Source organism: Neolamprologus multifasciatus, chromosome 20 (assembly GCF_963576455.1).
Source record: "Neolamprologus multifasciatus chromosome 20, fNeoMul1.2, whole genome shotgun sequence".
Lineage (NCBI taxonomy): Eukaryota > Metazoa > Chordata > Actinopteri > Cichliformes > Cichlidae > Neolamprologus > Neolamprologus multifasciatus.
This window is the reverse complement of record NC_140458.1, coordinates 1,168,790-1,186,910: the sequence shown is the minus strand read 5'-3', so window position 1 is coordinate 1,186,910 and position 18,121 is coordinate 1,168,790. Positions and strand designations below refer to the sequence as shown.

At 40.0% G+C, this 18,121-nt stretch overlaps 1 protein-coding gene across 1 annotated transcript in view; it reads right to left on the bottom strand.

Annotated features, from left to right (window-relative positions):
* Positions 1-2,118: 2,118 nt before the first annotated feature.
* Positions 2,119-18,121, bottom strand: part of LOC146493984 (uncharacterized) — a 139,015-nt gene continuing 123,012 nt past the window's right edge. The window contains exons 21-24 of the mRNA XM_085146638.1: positions 3,199-3,284; positions 2,947-3,075; positions 2,545-2,656; positions 2,119-2,363 (exon numbers count right to left, since the gene is read on the bottom strand). Of these exons, the coding sequence (XP_085002764.1) occupies positions 2,296-2,363; positions 2,545-2,656; positions 2,947-3,075; positions 3,199-3,284 (395 nt within the window). The 3' untranslated portion in view covers positions 2,119-2,295. The remainder of the gene's footprint in view (positions 2,364-2,544; positions 2,657-2,946; positions 3,076-3,198; positions 3,285-18,121) is intronic.

The window sequence follows — 18,121 nt, the reverse complement described above, 5'->3', positions numbered from 1 at the left end:
AAAGCAGCAAACCTCTGAATCGGCTCCTCGGCTCTCTGCAGAGAGGAGCCTGACAAAGTGTTACAGAGAGACACGTTTGTAATTTCATTACATAAAAACAAAATGAATTCATCAGACAGCTGGAATAATGTGTGAGCAGCTCTATGTGCAGAAAAGACATTCATACGTTTCTCAAATGAAGTCAATAAAACGAGGAAAGAGCCGAGCTGCTGTGTGACGGTGGAAGAAGTGCTGAGGAGGACGATCTACATCAGGGGTGTCAAACATAAGGTCTGGGGGCCAAAATTAGACGGGCGACTACTCCACCCACTGGATGGCTTTGGGAAATGTGATGGATGGAATACATTTTGCACTTTTGTGTTTCCATAAGTTTATAAGTTTCCCCCGCGGCCCTTCATGCTGCACCAGAGTAATAAAGTCACAATTACTGAGAGAAAGTTCCTGTTTTTCCTCTGTAAACTAAATGTCTGCTTCTCACAGCGGCTCAAACAACATTTTCTGTGAACAGAAACTTTAATAATTACAGGACAGTCTGGACAGAGAGCTTCCAGAACTTTCTCTGTAATCACACATTTATTCCTTACAGTTGAAGAGTCGCGCTGACAGACGTCTTTACTGCAGCAGCATTTCTTCATCATGTAGAAGAACTGAGACGCTGCTGAAACTTCTTTTTCTTATATTAGTCAAATTAATGCAGTGGTAAAATCAAGCTTCTTTCAGCTCAGGCAGCTGCAAAAATAAAGCCAATTCTTTCACGGCAGCACTTTGAGACAGTGATCCACGCCTTTGTTAGCACTCGGCTGGATTACTGTAATGCACTTTATATATTAGTCGTCTACAGAGGAGGCAAAATGCCGCAGCTCGTCTTTTAACTGGCACTCGAAAGTTTGAGCACATTTCCCTGTTTTAGCTTCACTTCACTGGCTGCACATTTCTTTTAGGATTCATTTTAAAATTATTTTATTTACTTTTAAAGCTCTCCATGGCCTCGCCCCATCTTATCTCTCTGAGCTGCTACAGCCTCATATACCCACCCGCTCTCTCAGGTCAGCTGATCAGCTGCTCCTGCATGTACCCAGGACTGGGAGTAAACTTAGCGATCGTGCTTTTGCTGTAGCAGCTCAAACTGTGGAACGAGCTTCCTTTAGAGATCAGACAGGCCACTTCTTTATCTGTTTTTAAGTCACTCTTGAAAACACACCTCTTTACCCTGACCTTTGACACCATGTGAGATGTTGGTTTTTTATTTTTTATTTTAGTTGTTTTTAGGTGATTCGATGCTGTTTTATATTGTTTTTGTTTTAATTCTATGTTTTATGTGTTTTACTTATTTATTTTGCTGTTTTCTGTTATTCTATTGTTTTAACTTATTTTCTGTACAGCACTTTGTTCCTGTGCTGGCTATTTTAAAGTGCTTTATAAATAAAATTGGATTGGATTGGATTGGATATTAGGATATTTCAGGATTAAATGTGGAGTTAAACTTGTTTAACTGACACAAAGACGACTGGTCGATCAGCAGGCTGTATGTGGCCCACCATGTAAGATGACTTTGACATCTCTGATGTAGATGGAGACGATTATTGTGACCAGAAGGAAGTAATGAAATACAAATACTTTGTCACTGTACTTTTACTCCCCACATTTGTACACAAATTTCTGCAGTTTCTACTGCTTACATGTTCAAAACAGACTCGTTACTTTGACACGTTTGAGGAGTTATATTCTCACAGTTGCCACAAGTGCAAACAGCAGTTAAAGCGCTGAACTGGGGACGAACAGACACGAGAACATAGCATGACACAGCACAGAGGAGGCACAGAGACAGAAACGATGAATAACAATGATATCAAAGGCTATTAATAATTCAGACACACAAACAACTGGCTCACTGCAAATGTTGCATCAATTCACTGCGATATTTGCTTTTTTTCAGATTTCAAAATAACTGTGTTATCAGCATCAGCTGATGAGATCCCAGGATCAGAAGTACTGATGGTGTATTTATGTCACACAGGGTTTTCCATCACAGCTGCAGGGAGACAGAAAGCAGCTCGTTTTCAGCTTTATTAAGATGATCAGATGATGAAGCATGAATGACTCACTTTCAGGTCAACATTTCAGTTCCTTTACATTTTATTGAATTTATTTTCCTGTTTATTGTGATATGAAATCATATTTATCAATAAATCTTCGAGCAGTGATGTCATCGAGGCTTGACATCCTGCTGGAAGTGACATCAGCAGTGAGGCTGTGACATCATCATGTCAAATGTGTGAGGACATGAAGGAGCAGTTATGGATCTCTGACACAAACAAAGTGGCTCTGTAAGTCACACCTGACGTCGTTGACAAAATCTCCTCCTGTAAAGAATCAAAATAAAGAAACAGAAATAAAATCAGAGGTCTGTGCTGTAAACGTTTTCTTCTTCTTCTCTAATGTAAAAAGAACAAACACAGTTCTTATAAAGACCTAAGATTACATGACTTTAGTCAATATAAAAACCAAACACATTTCATCAACAGTCCCACTTTCAGTTTGTACCTCCAAGGTTTATCTCCATACAGTCTTCTCGTCCTCCAGAGTTGCTTGGTTGTCCACTGCCCCAGTTTGTGAAGTTAAACTGGGAACCATCACTCCACATCCACACAGTTTCCTGGAAGAATAAAGTTCAGTTTGTTCTGATGTACTTTGATGCATCTATGCTGAGAGTGCAGACATGAGACCTCTTACACCACTCGAACACAATGAAGGTTCATTTTGTTTGTGGAGGTAAAAAATGAAAAGAAAAGTCAAGTCAACAGCAACATCTGTCTCCAGGAACAAAGTCCTGATTAATCCGTCTGTCACATGTTGACCTTTGAATCAAACTGATGAATATGAAGAGAAAAATATGAAAAATCAGAAACAGCTGCAGCTCATCCTCTTTATCTATGAAACACTTACAGTCTTTCTGCCTCCAACCCAAGCTCGTGTATACGACCCTGCTGCTGTGCGAGTGAGCTCTCTGATGAAGGTGTACTCAGCTGTGCTGTGGTATGAGGCCAGATGTCCACCGAGTGTGTGACAGGAACTCTGAGGAGGAAGATGAGGTGCACAGAAGATGAAAAGTGTGAGAATGCATTTAAAATCAGTCAAAGACAGAAACTCTTTATATCATCAGTGATGCAGCGACAGCTGCTGTTATTTCTAATGTACCTCAGCATCAGTCCAGGTCTTCATGCTGCTGTCAAAGATGAAACAGCGACCTCCAAACCAAGTCCAACCAGGAGGGCAGGAAGGAGCTGCAGCATGATTGTAAAGTTAAAAGGTCAGTGAACAGATTAATGATTCCTCAAAAGAAAAAATACCTTCTGAAACTTCACCATGAACTTCAGCTTAGAAAAGATTTAATAAGAAACACACACATTTATTTATGTGTTAATTTTGTAACTGACTCACTGCAGCAGTGAATATTTACTGTGACACTGAGTTAAAGTGTAATTAATGTTTAATAATAATTTACTTTAGTTAATGTTCTAATTTTACAGCAGATTCCTCCACAGCAGGACAGAGAGATTCACACGTTTGTGTGATTTTGCATGTTTCACTTTTAACTTCTACTGATCACATTTGGGTCTTTAAAGCTGCAGAGCGTGAATGTTGACCCCCCACGATCCTCCGGTGGGTCCTGTTTAAGGTCGAGATTTAAATCTAACAGTGAGTGTGCTTTTACCATCAGGGACCTTTGACTGTGGAACAGGCTCCAACAATCACAAACCTCCTTTAAATTACTTAAAGCACATTTTCTCCTGTTTTGGCTTCCTGTTAAATCCAGAATTCAAAATCCTGCTCCTCACATACAAGGTCTTAAATAATCAGGCCCCATCTTATCTTAATGACCTTGTAGTACCATATCACCCTATTAGAGCACTTCGCTCTCGCTCTGCAGGCCTACTTGTTGTTCCTAGAGTATTTAAAAGTAGAATGGGAGGCAGAGCCTTCAGTTTTCAGGCCCCTCTTCTGTGGAACCAGCTTCCAGTTTGGATTCAGGAGACAGACACTATCTCTACTTTCAAGATCAGGCTTCAAACTTTCCTTTTTGCTGAAGCATATAGTTAGGGCTGGACCAGGTGACCCTGAATCCTCCCTTAGTTATGCTGCAATAGATGTAGGCTGCCGGGGGATTCCCATGATGCATTGAGTTTTTCCTTTCCAGTCACCTTTCAATTCAATTCAATTTTATTTATATAGCGCCAAATCACAACAAAAGTCGCCTCAAGGCACGTCACTTCACTTTCTCACTCACTATGTATTAACAGACCTCTCTGCATTGAATCATATCTGTTATTAACCTCTGTCTCTCTTCCACAGCATGTCTTTATCCTGTCTTCCTTCTCTCACCCCAACCAATCACAGCAGATGGCCCCGCCCCTCCCTGAGCCTGGTTCTGCTGGAGGTTTCTTCCTGTTAAAAGGGAGTTTTTCCTTCCCACTGTCGCCAAAGTGCTGCTCATAGGGGGTCATATGATTGTTGGGTTTTCTCTGTATCTATGAAGCACCTTGAAGTAACTTTTGTTGTGATTTGGCGCTATATAAATAAAATTGAATTGAATTTTATTGAATTTTAGAGAAAATAGGCTCCTAGTACAACCTGGGTCTCGATTGAAGTCGAGAGGTGACCGGACCTTTGCAACCGTAGCACCCAGACTCTGGAATAACCTCCCTGTTCATGTTCGTACTGCCGAGTCTATCACGTCTTAAAACTTATCTTTTTACTTTGGCTTTTGATTCTAACTAGTTGGCTGTTCTAGCTTGTTGTGTTGTTACCTATTGTTTGTTGTCCTGTTTTACTGTTTGTTTTAATTGTCTCCTGCTTTTACTGACTGTGAAACACTATTGTTGTTTTAATATGTGCTGTATAAATTTGATTTGATTTGAATAGTGCTTCAGCAACTACAGACACATTTAGAGATAAACAGTATCAGTGATAAATTCCAGTCTGGATTTAAACCGCGTCACAGCACCCAAACTGCCCTACTAGGAGTTTTCAACGACCTCCTAATAGCTGACTCTGGGCGCTCTGCGCTCTTACTTCTATTAGATCTGACGTCACCTTTGACATGGTTAGAACATGTAGTTGGCCTTACAGGAAATGTTCTTTCATGGTTTAAATCACATCTTTCAGAGAAGTCCTTCTCTGTCACAGTGGGTAAACATTCCTCTTCTTCTGCCCCTCTTCGCTGTGGTGTACCCCAGGGCTCGGTGCTGGGTCCAGGGGCAACATGTTCTCTCTGTACATGTTGCCCCTGGGCTCCATTTTTGAAAAACATAATGTCTCTTTTCATTGCTGTGCTGATGATATTCAAATCTAGCTCCACTTGACTGGGGATGTTTCATCTTCACTACGTCCTCTGTTTGATAGTTTGAGGGATGTCAAAGACTGGTTATTATGTGACTCTCTTACCTTAAATGACAAGAAGACGGAATTATTGTTTTTGATAGAAATATGCTTCTGGGACAACTGACTGGCACGATTTGATATCCTCGTGTTGGTGTTGTTCCCAGATCATCATACTAAAGGTTGTTCCAAGATCAACATTGCAAGTGACCAATCAGAATGTTGTGATGTCATACTTTTGCAACTTCGGGAAAAACCGGCGTAAAACAAAAAACTGTACTTAAGCTGCGAGAAACCGCCTTTGTCCGCCGATCAACGGACCCTAACCCTTTAGTAAACGCTAAGCAGAATTTATATTGTCCTTGCAACATTGGAATTTCATAAATGCACGAATGGGTTGGTGCGCAAAAGAATAACGTCACAATAATGTGATTGGTCACTTGCAATGTTGAACCTGGAACAACATTTTCATGATGATCTGGGAACAACACCAACACGACGATATCAGATCATCCCACTCGGGCTTGTTGCTGTTAGGAAACTTTTCATGGATAGTTCCTTCAAACTGGATAATCAGGTGTCCACTGTGGTAAAAAGTCGCTTCCATCAACTGCGCCAAATTTCTAAAGCTAAACATATTTTTACTGCAGGAAACGTGCAAAGAAAGAGAAGCTGTGTTCTCACCACACTGAAGGTTTGCCTGAGATGCTTCGCATGTTACACAGATCCATCAGAAACTGTAATCATTCATGCACAGATTGGGTTCATTAGTCATTTCTAATCACAGGTTTAACAGAGTCCTTACGTGGGAAGCAGTCGTAGGTGGTCTCCAGGTATTTGCAGACTCCAGGATCATAAGTAATGTTTGACTTTATGTCACACTCTGTTTTTCCATCACAGCTGCAGGGAGACAGAAACAGCTGGTTTTCAGCTCAAAGATATGAAACAAGTTACTTTCAGGTGATCATTTACTTCCTGTTAGTTTGAGTAAAGCTGTTCAACAGGTTTAGTTTGTTTCTTCTTTTGATCAAAGGCTCACTTCTACCATCCCACAGTGCTCACCTGTTCCTCACGTTGTTCTCAGTGTCACTGTCAGAGCAGATTACTTCACCTCTACATTTGTACACAGCTGACGTCACAACGATCATTCCACCCACTGTTATACAGACACAGTATGAGAGAAAAGGAACAACTCAACACAACATGCAATAATCCAGGTTTAAGGCTTCAGTTTCAGACTCAGATGCTGCAGATCCATAAATAATGAGGATTGTACCTCTGTACACCACCACAGTGGAGATTACATTAACTCTGATTAAGGAGAAAACTTTAAGTCAGTGTTTTTGTTTCTAATCTACATCAAATGTTTCTGAATTTTTATACACAGTCCAACATCCTCAGAGCTTTTGTTAAAGAATAAATGCACTGTTGGTTTGTTGATCAGGAAAATACCATTTAAACTGAAAATAAGCAACTGTGCATAAAAAGGCTGTAAACTATAAACAGTTAATCCAATACTTGTTAAGTTTGTTGAATTTAGCCTGAGAGTCTGAATTTGATCTGCAGTGAATTCTTGGACACTATTTTCCATCTTACCACAGCTCAGGCGATGAGCACAGAGGCCGTTAGAGGTGACCACTCTCCCTGTGGATATGGCGGTCACAGGAGGAGGAAAGGAAACTTGAGCTCTGATAAAGCCTGAAATAAAAAATAACTGTATAAATTGTACCTTTAAAATGTTACTTGTTCTTCAAGTGAATCAACAAATGGCGAAATGAAAAGCCGAACAACAACAACAACACTGTTTCTTTAGAGAGTCTCAGCTTACATGTGTGTTTATTTCATATTTGTGAGAACGCCTCACAGGCATCCACACACACTAAATCACAGTATTTGATTATGAAGTGGAGTGCCCCCCCCCCAGTTTGCAATCCAAAGCCTCTATCCCTGATTTCCTCACACATGTCAACAAGGAGCCCCACAACATCCAGAAAAAACCCCACCCGCCCCACCCGCCACCAGACAGGTTTCATTTCATTTTCACTGGAAACAGAAATAAGATTTTAAAAAGGTGTGTGTGAAGGATAGAGTACAGATTTTAGATCACACAAATAAAATATTTAGTAGTTACAGACAGAAGAAGAAGAGGTGAGCTCTAATAATGAGAAAGTTAACAGAAAGGCTCTTTGTGACCAAAATATAAGAAGCAGTAAAACAGCATTTACCTGAAGTGATGAGTGAACAGGTTGCTGCCAGCACTGAAAGAGACAGAAAGAAAGCTCAGTGTCAGACTGTGTGTTTGATATCAAGTTTAATTCACCTCAAAACATGAAACAGAAATGAAAACCAAACAGGAGAAAGCTGCTGCTTTCATTCACACCTGGATTCTTTGAAAACTCTTTCTAAACAGCAGATTTCAATGACACATTTATTCTCTTCATGTTTCCAACTTTTGTCAATAAACTTATTTGTGTTGACAGTTTGAACTCTTCAAAGTAAATGATCAGCCATGAATTCCTCTCAGGACTCTGTGAAGCCTAACTGTCCTGCTGAGGTGATGCAAACATGTATTTAGGATGTTAGATTAACTGATCCAATAAAGCAGAAAGAAAAGCATGTCACAGTACAGCACAGTGGAAAGCTAGAACAGGATTAGACTGAACATGTGCAGCTGATTTCATGTAGAAATAAAGGATTATCAGTGTGTTGTACTCACACAGTGTGCTGCTGAGTCCGGAGCAGAGCATCATGTTAGGAGATCTGGATTACAGTGAAGAGCTGATGGAGGATCAAACACAGAGCTGCTGGATTTATTCTGTTTCAGTAACACCTGTGATGTATATGCAAAGCACAGCCAATGGAAAAGCAGAGTATCCTCCTTCTCACGTGCAGGATGTTGGATGTTTGGAATGGAAAAAGTATGAGAAAAAGAAAAAACAGGATGTGGATGTTAAATAAAAACAGGGTGCAGCAGTTTTTATTTAGGAATATATTTGTATGGAAAATATTCATATTTACATGGAACATCTCCACATGTCTCTCTGGTCAGAGACCACAAACGAGACAGTGTTTGTGATGCTGAGTCAACAGTATGATATTGTAAGTGTTTAAAGAGAGGTTTCCATTGACTGTGACTGTGTGAAGAGCTGTTGAAAACGTTCCTGAAAAACACAACATGCCATTGTATGGCAGCTGCACCATTGTACTAAGGGTTTGGAGCACAGAGAGAACAGGGCCTTCATAAACACCCAAATCATCATCCAGGAAACCTGAAGCTTTGCAGACCAAACATAGAGTTAACAGCACTAAATGAAAGGTTACATAAACTTGGCTCTGCTCATCTTAACATGATGCAAATTACCTGAAGAACAAAGGAGCAGAGCCTTACAGGAAACCAGAATATTTCAGCAGAAATGAAATCAGGGGACACGCTGGCCATGATGTGCCCACATCCCCCTTCACCAAACACACCCACGGTTGGATCACGTGACCCTGAATCCTCCCTTAGATAAGCTGCAATAGGGATTGCTTATCAAAGGGAGGATGATGCTGCACTGAGTGTTTCTTCTTCACTCACTATGTGTTTGTACACATCTCTTTATTAGGTATTATTAATCTCTGTCTCTCTTCCACAGCATGTTCTTCCACCCAGGCTGTCTTCTGAAAGCATGGAAAGCCAAGCCTCATCGCGGCTGTTATATCTGGCTCTGCCCTAGACTGGTTTTCCTCATATTTATCAGACAGGACCTTTTCTGTTAGGACTGACAGGTTCTCCTCTGACATTGCTGCCTTGACCTGTGGTGTCCCACAGGGCTCAGTTTTAGGTCCATTACTATTTTCTTTGTATATGCTTCCTTTAGCTGGTATCATTCAATCTTTTAGCGACCTGTCTTATCATTTTTATGCTGATGACATTCAGCTCCATGTGTCCTTTAAGCCTCATCAGCTGGATTGGCTGTCCACCCTAGTCCAGTGCTTAACCCAGGTTTCTGATTGGCTTTCAAGCAACTACCTTGTTCTAAATACTAACAAGACCGAGGCCATGATTATAGCTCCTCCTGATCTATATTATAAAATAAGTCAGGTTCTTGCCTCTTTCTGTCCATCTGTCAAGTCAAATATTCGAAATCTTGGTGTAATATTTGACTCTTCTCTGGGCCTTGACTCTCATGTAACATCTTTGTCTCGTTCCTGTTTCTATCATTTAAGAAACATATCTAAACTGCGACATATGGTTTCCTCAGCTGAATTGGAAAAACTCATTCATGCATTTGTGTCATCACGCTTAGATTACTGTAATTCCCTGTTTATTAGTTTGGATAAATCATCTCTTTCTCGCCTCCAAGCTATACAAAACGCAGCAGCCAGACTACTAACTCGCTGTACCAAGCGTGTTCACATTACTCTCATCTTATATTCTTTACATTGGCTCCCAATAGAGTTTAGAATTCGCTTTAAAATTCTTGTTTTAACATACAGAGCACTAAATGGCTCCAGATTACTTATCCAAGCTTCTTATAAAATACACTGCTGCTCGTCATCTCCGCTCACAGACTCAGAGTCTCTTAGTTGTTCCCCGTACACGACTGAAGACAAAAGGGGGCGGAGCCTTTCAGTCTGTTGCACCAAGGCTGTGGAACAGTTTACCACTACAATTACGTTTGCTTGACTCTGTGGATTCTTTTAAAAAACAGTTAAAAACTCTTCTGTTCAAATAAGCCTTTTGTTGGTCTACATATTTTATATTTTTTTACATTATTTACATTTGATATTTTACATTGTATATAATGTTTAATGATTTTGTTGTTTATTTTAATATTTGTGTACAGCGCTTTGTGATTGTCTGTCTGTGAAAAGCGCTTAATAAATAAAGTTTACTTACTTACTTACTTACTGTCTTCCTTCTCTCACCCCAACCAATCACAGCAGATGGCCCCGCCCCTCCCTGAGCCTGGTTCTGCTGGAGGTTTCTTCCTGTTAAAAGGGAGTTTTTCCTTCCCACTGTCACCAATGTGCTTGCTCATAGGTGGTCATATGATTGTTGGGATTTTCTCTTTTTACCATAGGATCTACTTTACAATATAAATTGCCTTGAGACGACTGCTGTTGTGATTTGGCGCTGTATAAATAAAATGTATTCAAACTCAACTGAATTGAAAGCTGAAGGCTCTGCTTCCCATTGTATGGAGCAATCACATGTAAACCAGCAGTCTGAGAGCGAAGTGCTCTATTTGTCATACGGCACTGTAAGGTCATTAGGATCAGATGGGGCCTGATTATTCAGGACCCACAAAGTCACTTGGAGGGATTATTTTTCCTGGTTAAATGATGATCTTCTAAATTAGTGAGATGCCATTTCCTGTGCAGCGTTTTCCAAGACTCCTTTTATTTGTCGTGCAATGTTTGAATAAATCCTGTGATCTATATGCAAACCCATTGCCAGTTGATGGTAATAGACAGGGTGCGGCAGGAGCTGGGAACACATTTGTATGGAAAATATTCTGATTTGCATTGAAAATCTTTGTTCTAACTCACAAAGGTTAAAGTGTTCCAGTCCATGGTTCCAAAGCTGTGATGAAATCAGCTCGTTGGAAAAACATCTGTTAAAGAGTGGACTCCGGAGCGGAGCTCAGAAATAAAGACAGTGTTTTTATTTACAGTGCAGCAAGGTGACAACAGTTCAAATGTGTGTGACCACGTGGTCGGCGGGGTTCTAAAAGAAATAATAAAATGACAACGCCACCTAGGGGAATCCCCCCCCAGGAAATATATGTTTAAGAAAAATCGATAAAAAGAATAAAAAGAGGCCGCACAGATTCAAGGATGCACACTGAGGCAGGTTGGCTCCAATATTAAAAGAGTTTTATTTATAGTAAAAGAAATAAAGAATAAAATATTAGGAGAACAAAATGTAGCGTCTTTGTTGACAGTGTCCTAAAAGTACAATAAAACAATGTTGGAACTTGGACTTACCAGCAGCCGTGGACCCAAAAGAAAATCACACAAAAAGAAAATCACTGCAGCCCACCTGGTGCTGTACAAAAGAAAGTGTGAAAACGACCCACCACCTGAGGTCCCAGGGCCACTGGCACGTCCTCCGTTCACTGAAATAAAACACAGAAAAATACGTTAAAGGAATAAAAGGACACTGAGCGTCTGGCAGATCATAAAAAACTAAGACACACTTTAATAACTTTAATAAAAGAAATCGCACACACACACACACACACCCCGCACTGGAAGGCTTATGCCCCACAGGTCAAACTACCACTCGTGCTGGTAGTAGTTGTCCAAGCCTCAATCGCAAGCTGGTCTGGCTCCCCACAGGCTGAGACCAGCAACGGAGGCGATTCAAAATTCCCGGCACGACACTCGGGCAGCGGACCACCTCAGCCCAATCACAGAAGCGTGGGTACAAGCAACAGTCCAGAATAAAATAGAATAAAACCAGGCGAACCAGGAAAAGGTAGGCCTACTTAATAAAAACAGTCTCACGACAGGATAAAACAGGATAAGACAAGATAGACAAGACAAGGCAGCAGGCTCCACCGAGGAGGAGCCCTCACAACAGCGGCTAGGCAGGCGTCTTGATTCTCCAATTAAGGCGAGTTGCCACGGAGGTGAAGGCAGCGATCAAACCCTAAAACAGATAAATGTAACCTTAGCCTCTTGTAGCTGTGAATGCTAATAAAAATAGTTTTAACAGCGGGCTGGTCCGAACAGGCCTCACCTGTGAGACATGAAAAACATTGTGAGTGCGCATGTTACGAGGCAGGCTCAACCGAACCGTCACTGGGTTCGATACAGCTTGGACAGGAAACGGGCCAATGAACCGAGGACCAAGCTTCTTAGATTCAGTTCTGAGAGAAACATGCTTGGTCGAGAGCCATACCTGCTAGCCCACCTGGTAGTCCGGTGCCGGGGCGCGGACTGCAGACCGTGACAGAAACAGCCCACTACGGCGCTCTCTACCTGTGACGGAGAGTATATGGCCCTGGCTTCTACAATGCAAGAGTGTTTATATTTAGAGAAGATTTTGGAGGTTTAGGTGAAATACACACAAACAGTGTTGTATGAGGACAACCAGCAAACGATTGCTTTAGCTAAAGACCCTGTGAGTCGACAGAGGTGCAAAAATGTGGACATTAAATATCATTTTGTAAGCTCCATTGTAAATAAAGGACGCTCAGTCATCACGCCACTGACCATGTGAGCGCACAGGGATGGTAGCCTTGAAAGAGCAGATGTACAGTGTGTCAATAAAAAATATAATGTCTTTTTTGGCTCCGTCATCATTTTCCTTCGAGTTCATTGCTGTTGATGCTGCACTCCTCAGCAGTTTTCTACCCTTTCTGAAATGTTCCACCTTTTTTATGATAAAGTCTCATTGACTTTGAATGGAGAGACAGCCCTCTCTAACCCCTCCCTCAGTCACTCACTCATCTCTCCCTTGACAAAGTGATGAGTTCAAGTGCAGCATCTTTTCTGTCTCTCTCAGTATGAACATACAGAACGTCTTTTTCTTATATTAAGATGTCTCAGGATTAAATGTGGAGACACAAAGACGACTTTCACTGGTCGATCAGCAGGCTGTATGTGGCCCACCATGTAAGATGACTTTGACATCTCTGATCTAGATGGAGACGATTACAAGAAGCTCCACGTTTCTAGTTATCAGCTGTTTGTAGAGCTCTGATTATTGTTTACAGCTAACGGTCATCACAGCAGCATTAATCTGTTTGTGTCATCCATAAATGTATGGATGACAAATACTACACTTTTCATCACATTATTCAGACTGATTAAGATACAATAACATTATTTAATCTCACACTGGGAAAATTCACCTGTTACAGCAGCAAAAGAGTCGGAAGGAAAAAGTGAATCAAAAACATGTTAAAGAGTAAAAATGTCAAATATAGAATCATCTTAAAAATCTTAGATCCAAAGTAATTTATATCATATACAATGTTACTGTTTACACTAAAATACACAAAGAATTGGGCACATGATTTTTTTAATATCTGCATAAAATAAGGTGGCTATGATAAAAGATTACAATAGAATAAAATAGAGTTTTTTCTGCTCAATCCAAAAAACACAAACGTAAACCTGTTGGCAGAAGTTTAGGTTCAGTCTGATTAATATTTAACTTTCACACAACATAAAAATCTGCTGTTCTGAGGTCATTCACATTTATCTTCTGTATGAGCCACTGCAGCAGCACGAAGAGTCGCTGTCTCACCTCCAGCTTTCACTTATCCCTTTAAACTCCTGTCTGAGTCTGTCTGCATCCTGAACAGCAGCCGTGTTTCCCCATATGAGCCAGTTTGCTCCCTCAGGTCCTCATGTGGGTCCTTTTAGCTACAGGTGACCGTGTTTTTGCCTGAACGACCTGCCAGAGGAACTCAAAGAATCAGCGACCTGCTAAAAATCACTCAGCAGAAATTCTGACAGTCACATTTCTCACAACTCCAGTTTAGAAAACTGGATCAAGCTTCTTTCATTTGTGACAGCCAAAATAAAGCCCATCTTATCAAAGCAGCTTTTTGAGACTGTAATCCCTGCCTTTGTTACATCTAGGCAGCCATTCCCCAACTCTCTGTGAATGGGACTCATGGTTATTGATCAGTGGTTGTTGATCAATGGTCATGAGAATTTGCATAATTAAGATGAAGGAACTGACCCCCCAGCCCATTGTTCCTTCAGTGGGCTGGTTTCAGTCAGTAGATGTAGACGTGAGCCTGCATGTAAGACAGGCCTCTTCTCTTTCTGAGTTTAAACTCTTCTTAAGACACATTTATTTGCTCTTGTAAGGGGCTGACTCAATATGACTTTTTTAACATGTTTTATTATTTTATTTAATCATTTAATTTGTTGTTGTTTGTTTATGCTATTTGTATATGTACAGCACTTTGTGATCTCTGGTTTTGTGTTAAAGTGCTTTATAAGTAAAGCTGGTACGGTATGGTAAAGTTGCAAAAAGAGATAAATATATAATTTTACACAAATATGATTAAGCTGATTCTTTTCTTCAGATTTAAAAATAACTGCGTTATCAGCATCAGCTGATGAGACCCCAGGATCAGAAGTACTGATGGTGTATTTATGTCACACAGGTTTTTCCATCACAGCTGCAGGGAGACAGAAAGCAGCTCGTTTTCAGCTTTATTAAGATGATCAGATGATGAAGCATGAACGACTCACTTTCAGGTCAACATTTCAGTTCCTTTACATTTTATTGAATTTATTTTCCTGTTTATTGTGATATGAAATCATATTTATCAATAAATCTTCGAGCAGTGATGTCATCGAGGCTTGACATCCTGCTGGAAGTGACATCAGCAGTGAGGCTGTGACATCATCATGTCAGATGTGTGAGGACACGAAGGAGCAGTTATGGATCTCTGACACAAACAAAAGGTTTGTTGGTGTTACACCTGACGTCGTTGACAAAATCTCCTCCTGTAAAGAATCAAAATGAAGAAATAAAATCAGAGGTCTGTGCTGTAAACGTTTTCTTCTTCTTCTCTAATGTAAAAAGAACAAACACAGTTCTTATAAAGACCTAAGATTACATGACTTTAGTCAATATAAAAACCAAACACATTTCATCAACAGTCCCACTTTCAGTTTGTACCATTATAGTTTATCTCCATACAGTCTTCTCCTGCTCCTGCGTTGTTTGGTTGTCCACTGGCCCAGTTTGTGAAGTTAAACTGGGAACCATCACTCCACATCCACACAGTTTCCTGGAAGAATAAAGTTCAGTTTGTTCTGATGTACTTTGATGCATCTATGCTGAGAGTGCAGACATGAGACCTCTTACACCACTCGAACACAATGAAGGTTCATTTTGTTTGTGGAGGTAAAAAATGAAAAGAAAAGTCAAGTCAACAGCAACATCTGTCTCCAGGAACAAAGTCCTGATTAATCCGTCTGTCACATGTTGACCTTTGAATCAAACTGATGAATATGAAGAGAAAAATATGAAAAATCAGAAACAGCTGCAGCTCATCCTCTTCATCTATGAAACACTTACAGTCTTTCTGCCTCCAACCCAAGCTGTTTCATACGACCCTGCTGCTGTGCGAGTGAGCTCTCTGATGAAGGTGTACTCAGCTGTGCTGTGGTATGAGGCCAGATGTCCACCGAGTGTCTGACAGGAACTCTGAGGAGGAAGATGAGGTGCACAGAAGATGAAAAGTGTGAGAATGCATTTAAAATCAGTCAAAGACAGAAACTCTTTATATCATCAGTGATGCAGCGACAGCTGCTGTTATTTCCTAATGTACCTCAGCATCAGTCCAGGTCTTCATGCTGCTGTTAAAGATGAAACAGCGACCTCCAAACCAAGTCCAACCAGGAGGGCAAGAAGGAGCTGCAGCATGATTGCAAAGTTAAAAGGTCAGTGAACAGATTAATGATTCCTCAAAAGAAAGTAATTTCTCCCCATAAACTTCAGAACAGAAGATGAAGAGTTTCATAACATCTGTTTCATTGTTTTTCATGTGTTCCTAATAAACTGTCAGTTGAGTACACGCCAAAGCAAAGCAGTCGATCATCTCATGTTAGAAGGCACTGAGCTTGAACAATGACTTTCATATTAACGGCTGGTTAATTATGTAACTGACTAACTACATCAGTACTACACTGCCTGAGTCTTTCTAAGGCCTCAGGTTTGTACAGCTTGTTGTACTTGTTAGGCGTCCCATCACACTTCTCTGCAGTTCTGATAGTTGGGTAACTTCCCTCCTTTCTGCCTCTAGTTTTCGTCTCCACTGAGGCTTCTGTTCTTGTGTTCATCTGATGTTCAAGGATCCCTGTTGCTGTGTAGATCAGCTGGCTGTTTGCAGTGATGGTCACAGAAGGGATTTTATTAGTGTGCGCTCAAATATAGGACTTTGTAGGAATGCTTCAATGTTTTCATATTTAATTAGCAAATACAAGCAGAGTGAAGGCAAAGGACCAACAAGTGCTCAGCATCTCTGGGAACTCCTTCAAGACTGTTGGAAAACCATTTCAGGAGACGACCTCATGAAGCTCATGGAGAGAAGGCCAAGAGTGTGCAAAGCAGGAATCAAAGCAAAGGGCGGCTGTTACCAAGAATCTAAAATATAAAACATATTTTGAGTTATTTCACACTTTTTTGTTTACTATATAATTCTACGTGTTCATTCATAGTTTTGATCCCTTCAGTGAGAATCTACAATTAAATAGTCATGAAAATAAAAAGATAAATGAATAAGGTGTGTCCTGACTATGTTGATAAATCTTTCATGCTGAAATGAGCAAATGTAACAAGTTTTACATATTTTTATGTTTTTGTAAAATATATACAAATATTACAAAAACAAAAACACTGTTGTTTCTCAAACTGTATTTTGGGAAAGACATTAAAATTTATGTGTATTTTCGATTAAATACGCATAAATTTTCTAATTAGATATATTTTTAAATCATCCAAGCAGAAAGCTTGGATGATTTGACATGATATAACCTGTGTCTTTGTGCTTATCTAGTCTCTTTTTTTCTGACTACCTGGTTTTAATATTGTGTTGATCAGAGCTCTTGTCATTTTCTGTTTTGCATTTAACCTTTTTCTTTTAATTCTGTCTACGGCTGTGCGATACGACCAAAATCTCATATCCCGATATAAGACGTCTATCGTCCCGATAACGATATAAATCACAAAAATGTAACATTTTCTGTAAATTCTGTGAATCTCGGGCAGCTCGACTTGCATGAAGTGTTTCCAGCTGTGCGTCGTGTAGCTGGAGTCGAGTGTTTTAACCGATGCGTGAAACGATACATTTTTAGACATAAGTTGTAACGGCGCCGTTTTCTTTGTGAGTATTTATTACACGGCGTGCTGCGGGGAAAAGCCTGTTCTAACGTTTGAGTCTAAGGTTTATTTTTTAGCACCTGGCGGCTCTTTTTTACTTCTCATCCGTAAATAATCTGCTCTTTCACGTGATTCAGTTTATTTTGAAAAGTCTCAACAGGATCTTGAGCTTTATTGTGAAAGGTTTATGTGGAACATAAACAAGCGGACAAACGATGGTTTTACCGTCCATAAAAACAGGCGCTTGTCCGTCTGTAGTGTGGTTATATTAAATATAAGAGAAAGAGAGAACTTTAATAAATTAATAATAACTACAGTGACCATCAAAACATGAAAAAATATTGCCGTAAACCGTAACCACGAAACAAACGGTAGCGTAAAATGAAACGATCGACGTTTTTATATTGTCATCCGATATATATCGTTATATCGAACAGCACTAATTCTGTCTGTTTGATTTTTACTTGTATGTGTCTTTCATTTGGTCAGAGGACTTTATAAACTCTCCCTTTTAATGTACTTTTATTGCAAAATGTGTTCATCTCTCAACTTCAGATTGTTATTAAAGAACTGTTACACTGATTTACTGCACCATCTTGTGGTATAAAGCGGTATCTCTGCCTTATCTTCAGTTGGTAAACACAACATACAGATGTTCTGTTCTCCACATTCTGTCGATGTTCAGGAAACATCAGTGAATAAAACAGAGACATTTTTTATTCACGATGTCATTTTCATTAGCTTACTTGACAAGCTTATGAAAAAATAATTCAAATTCAAAAATTCAAAATTTATTTGTATGGCACAATTAAGAACAACAGAGTTGACCAAAGTGCTTCACAATCAGTTAAAAACAAGAAAAAACAGTAGAGAAACAAATAAAGATAAATTAGAAAC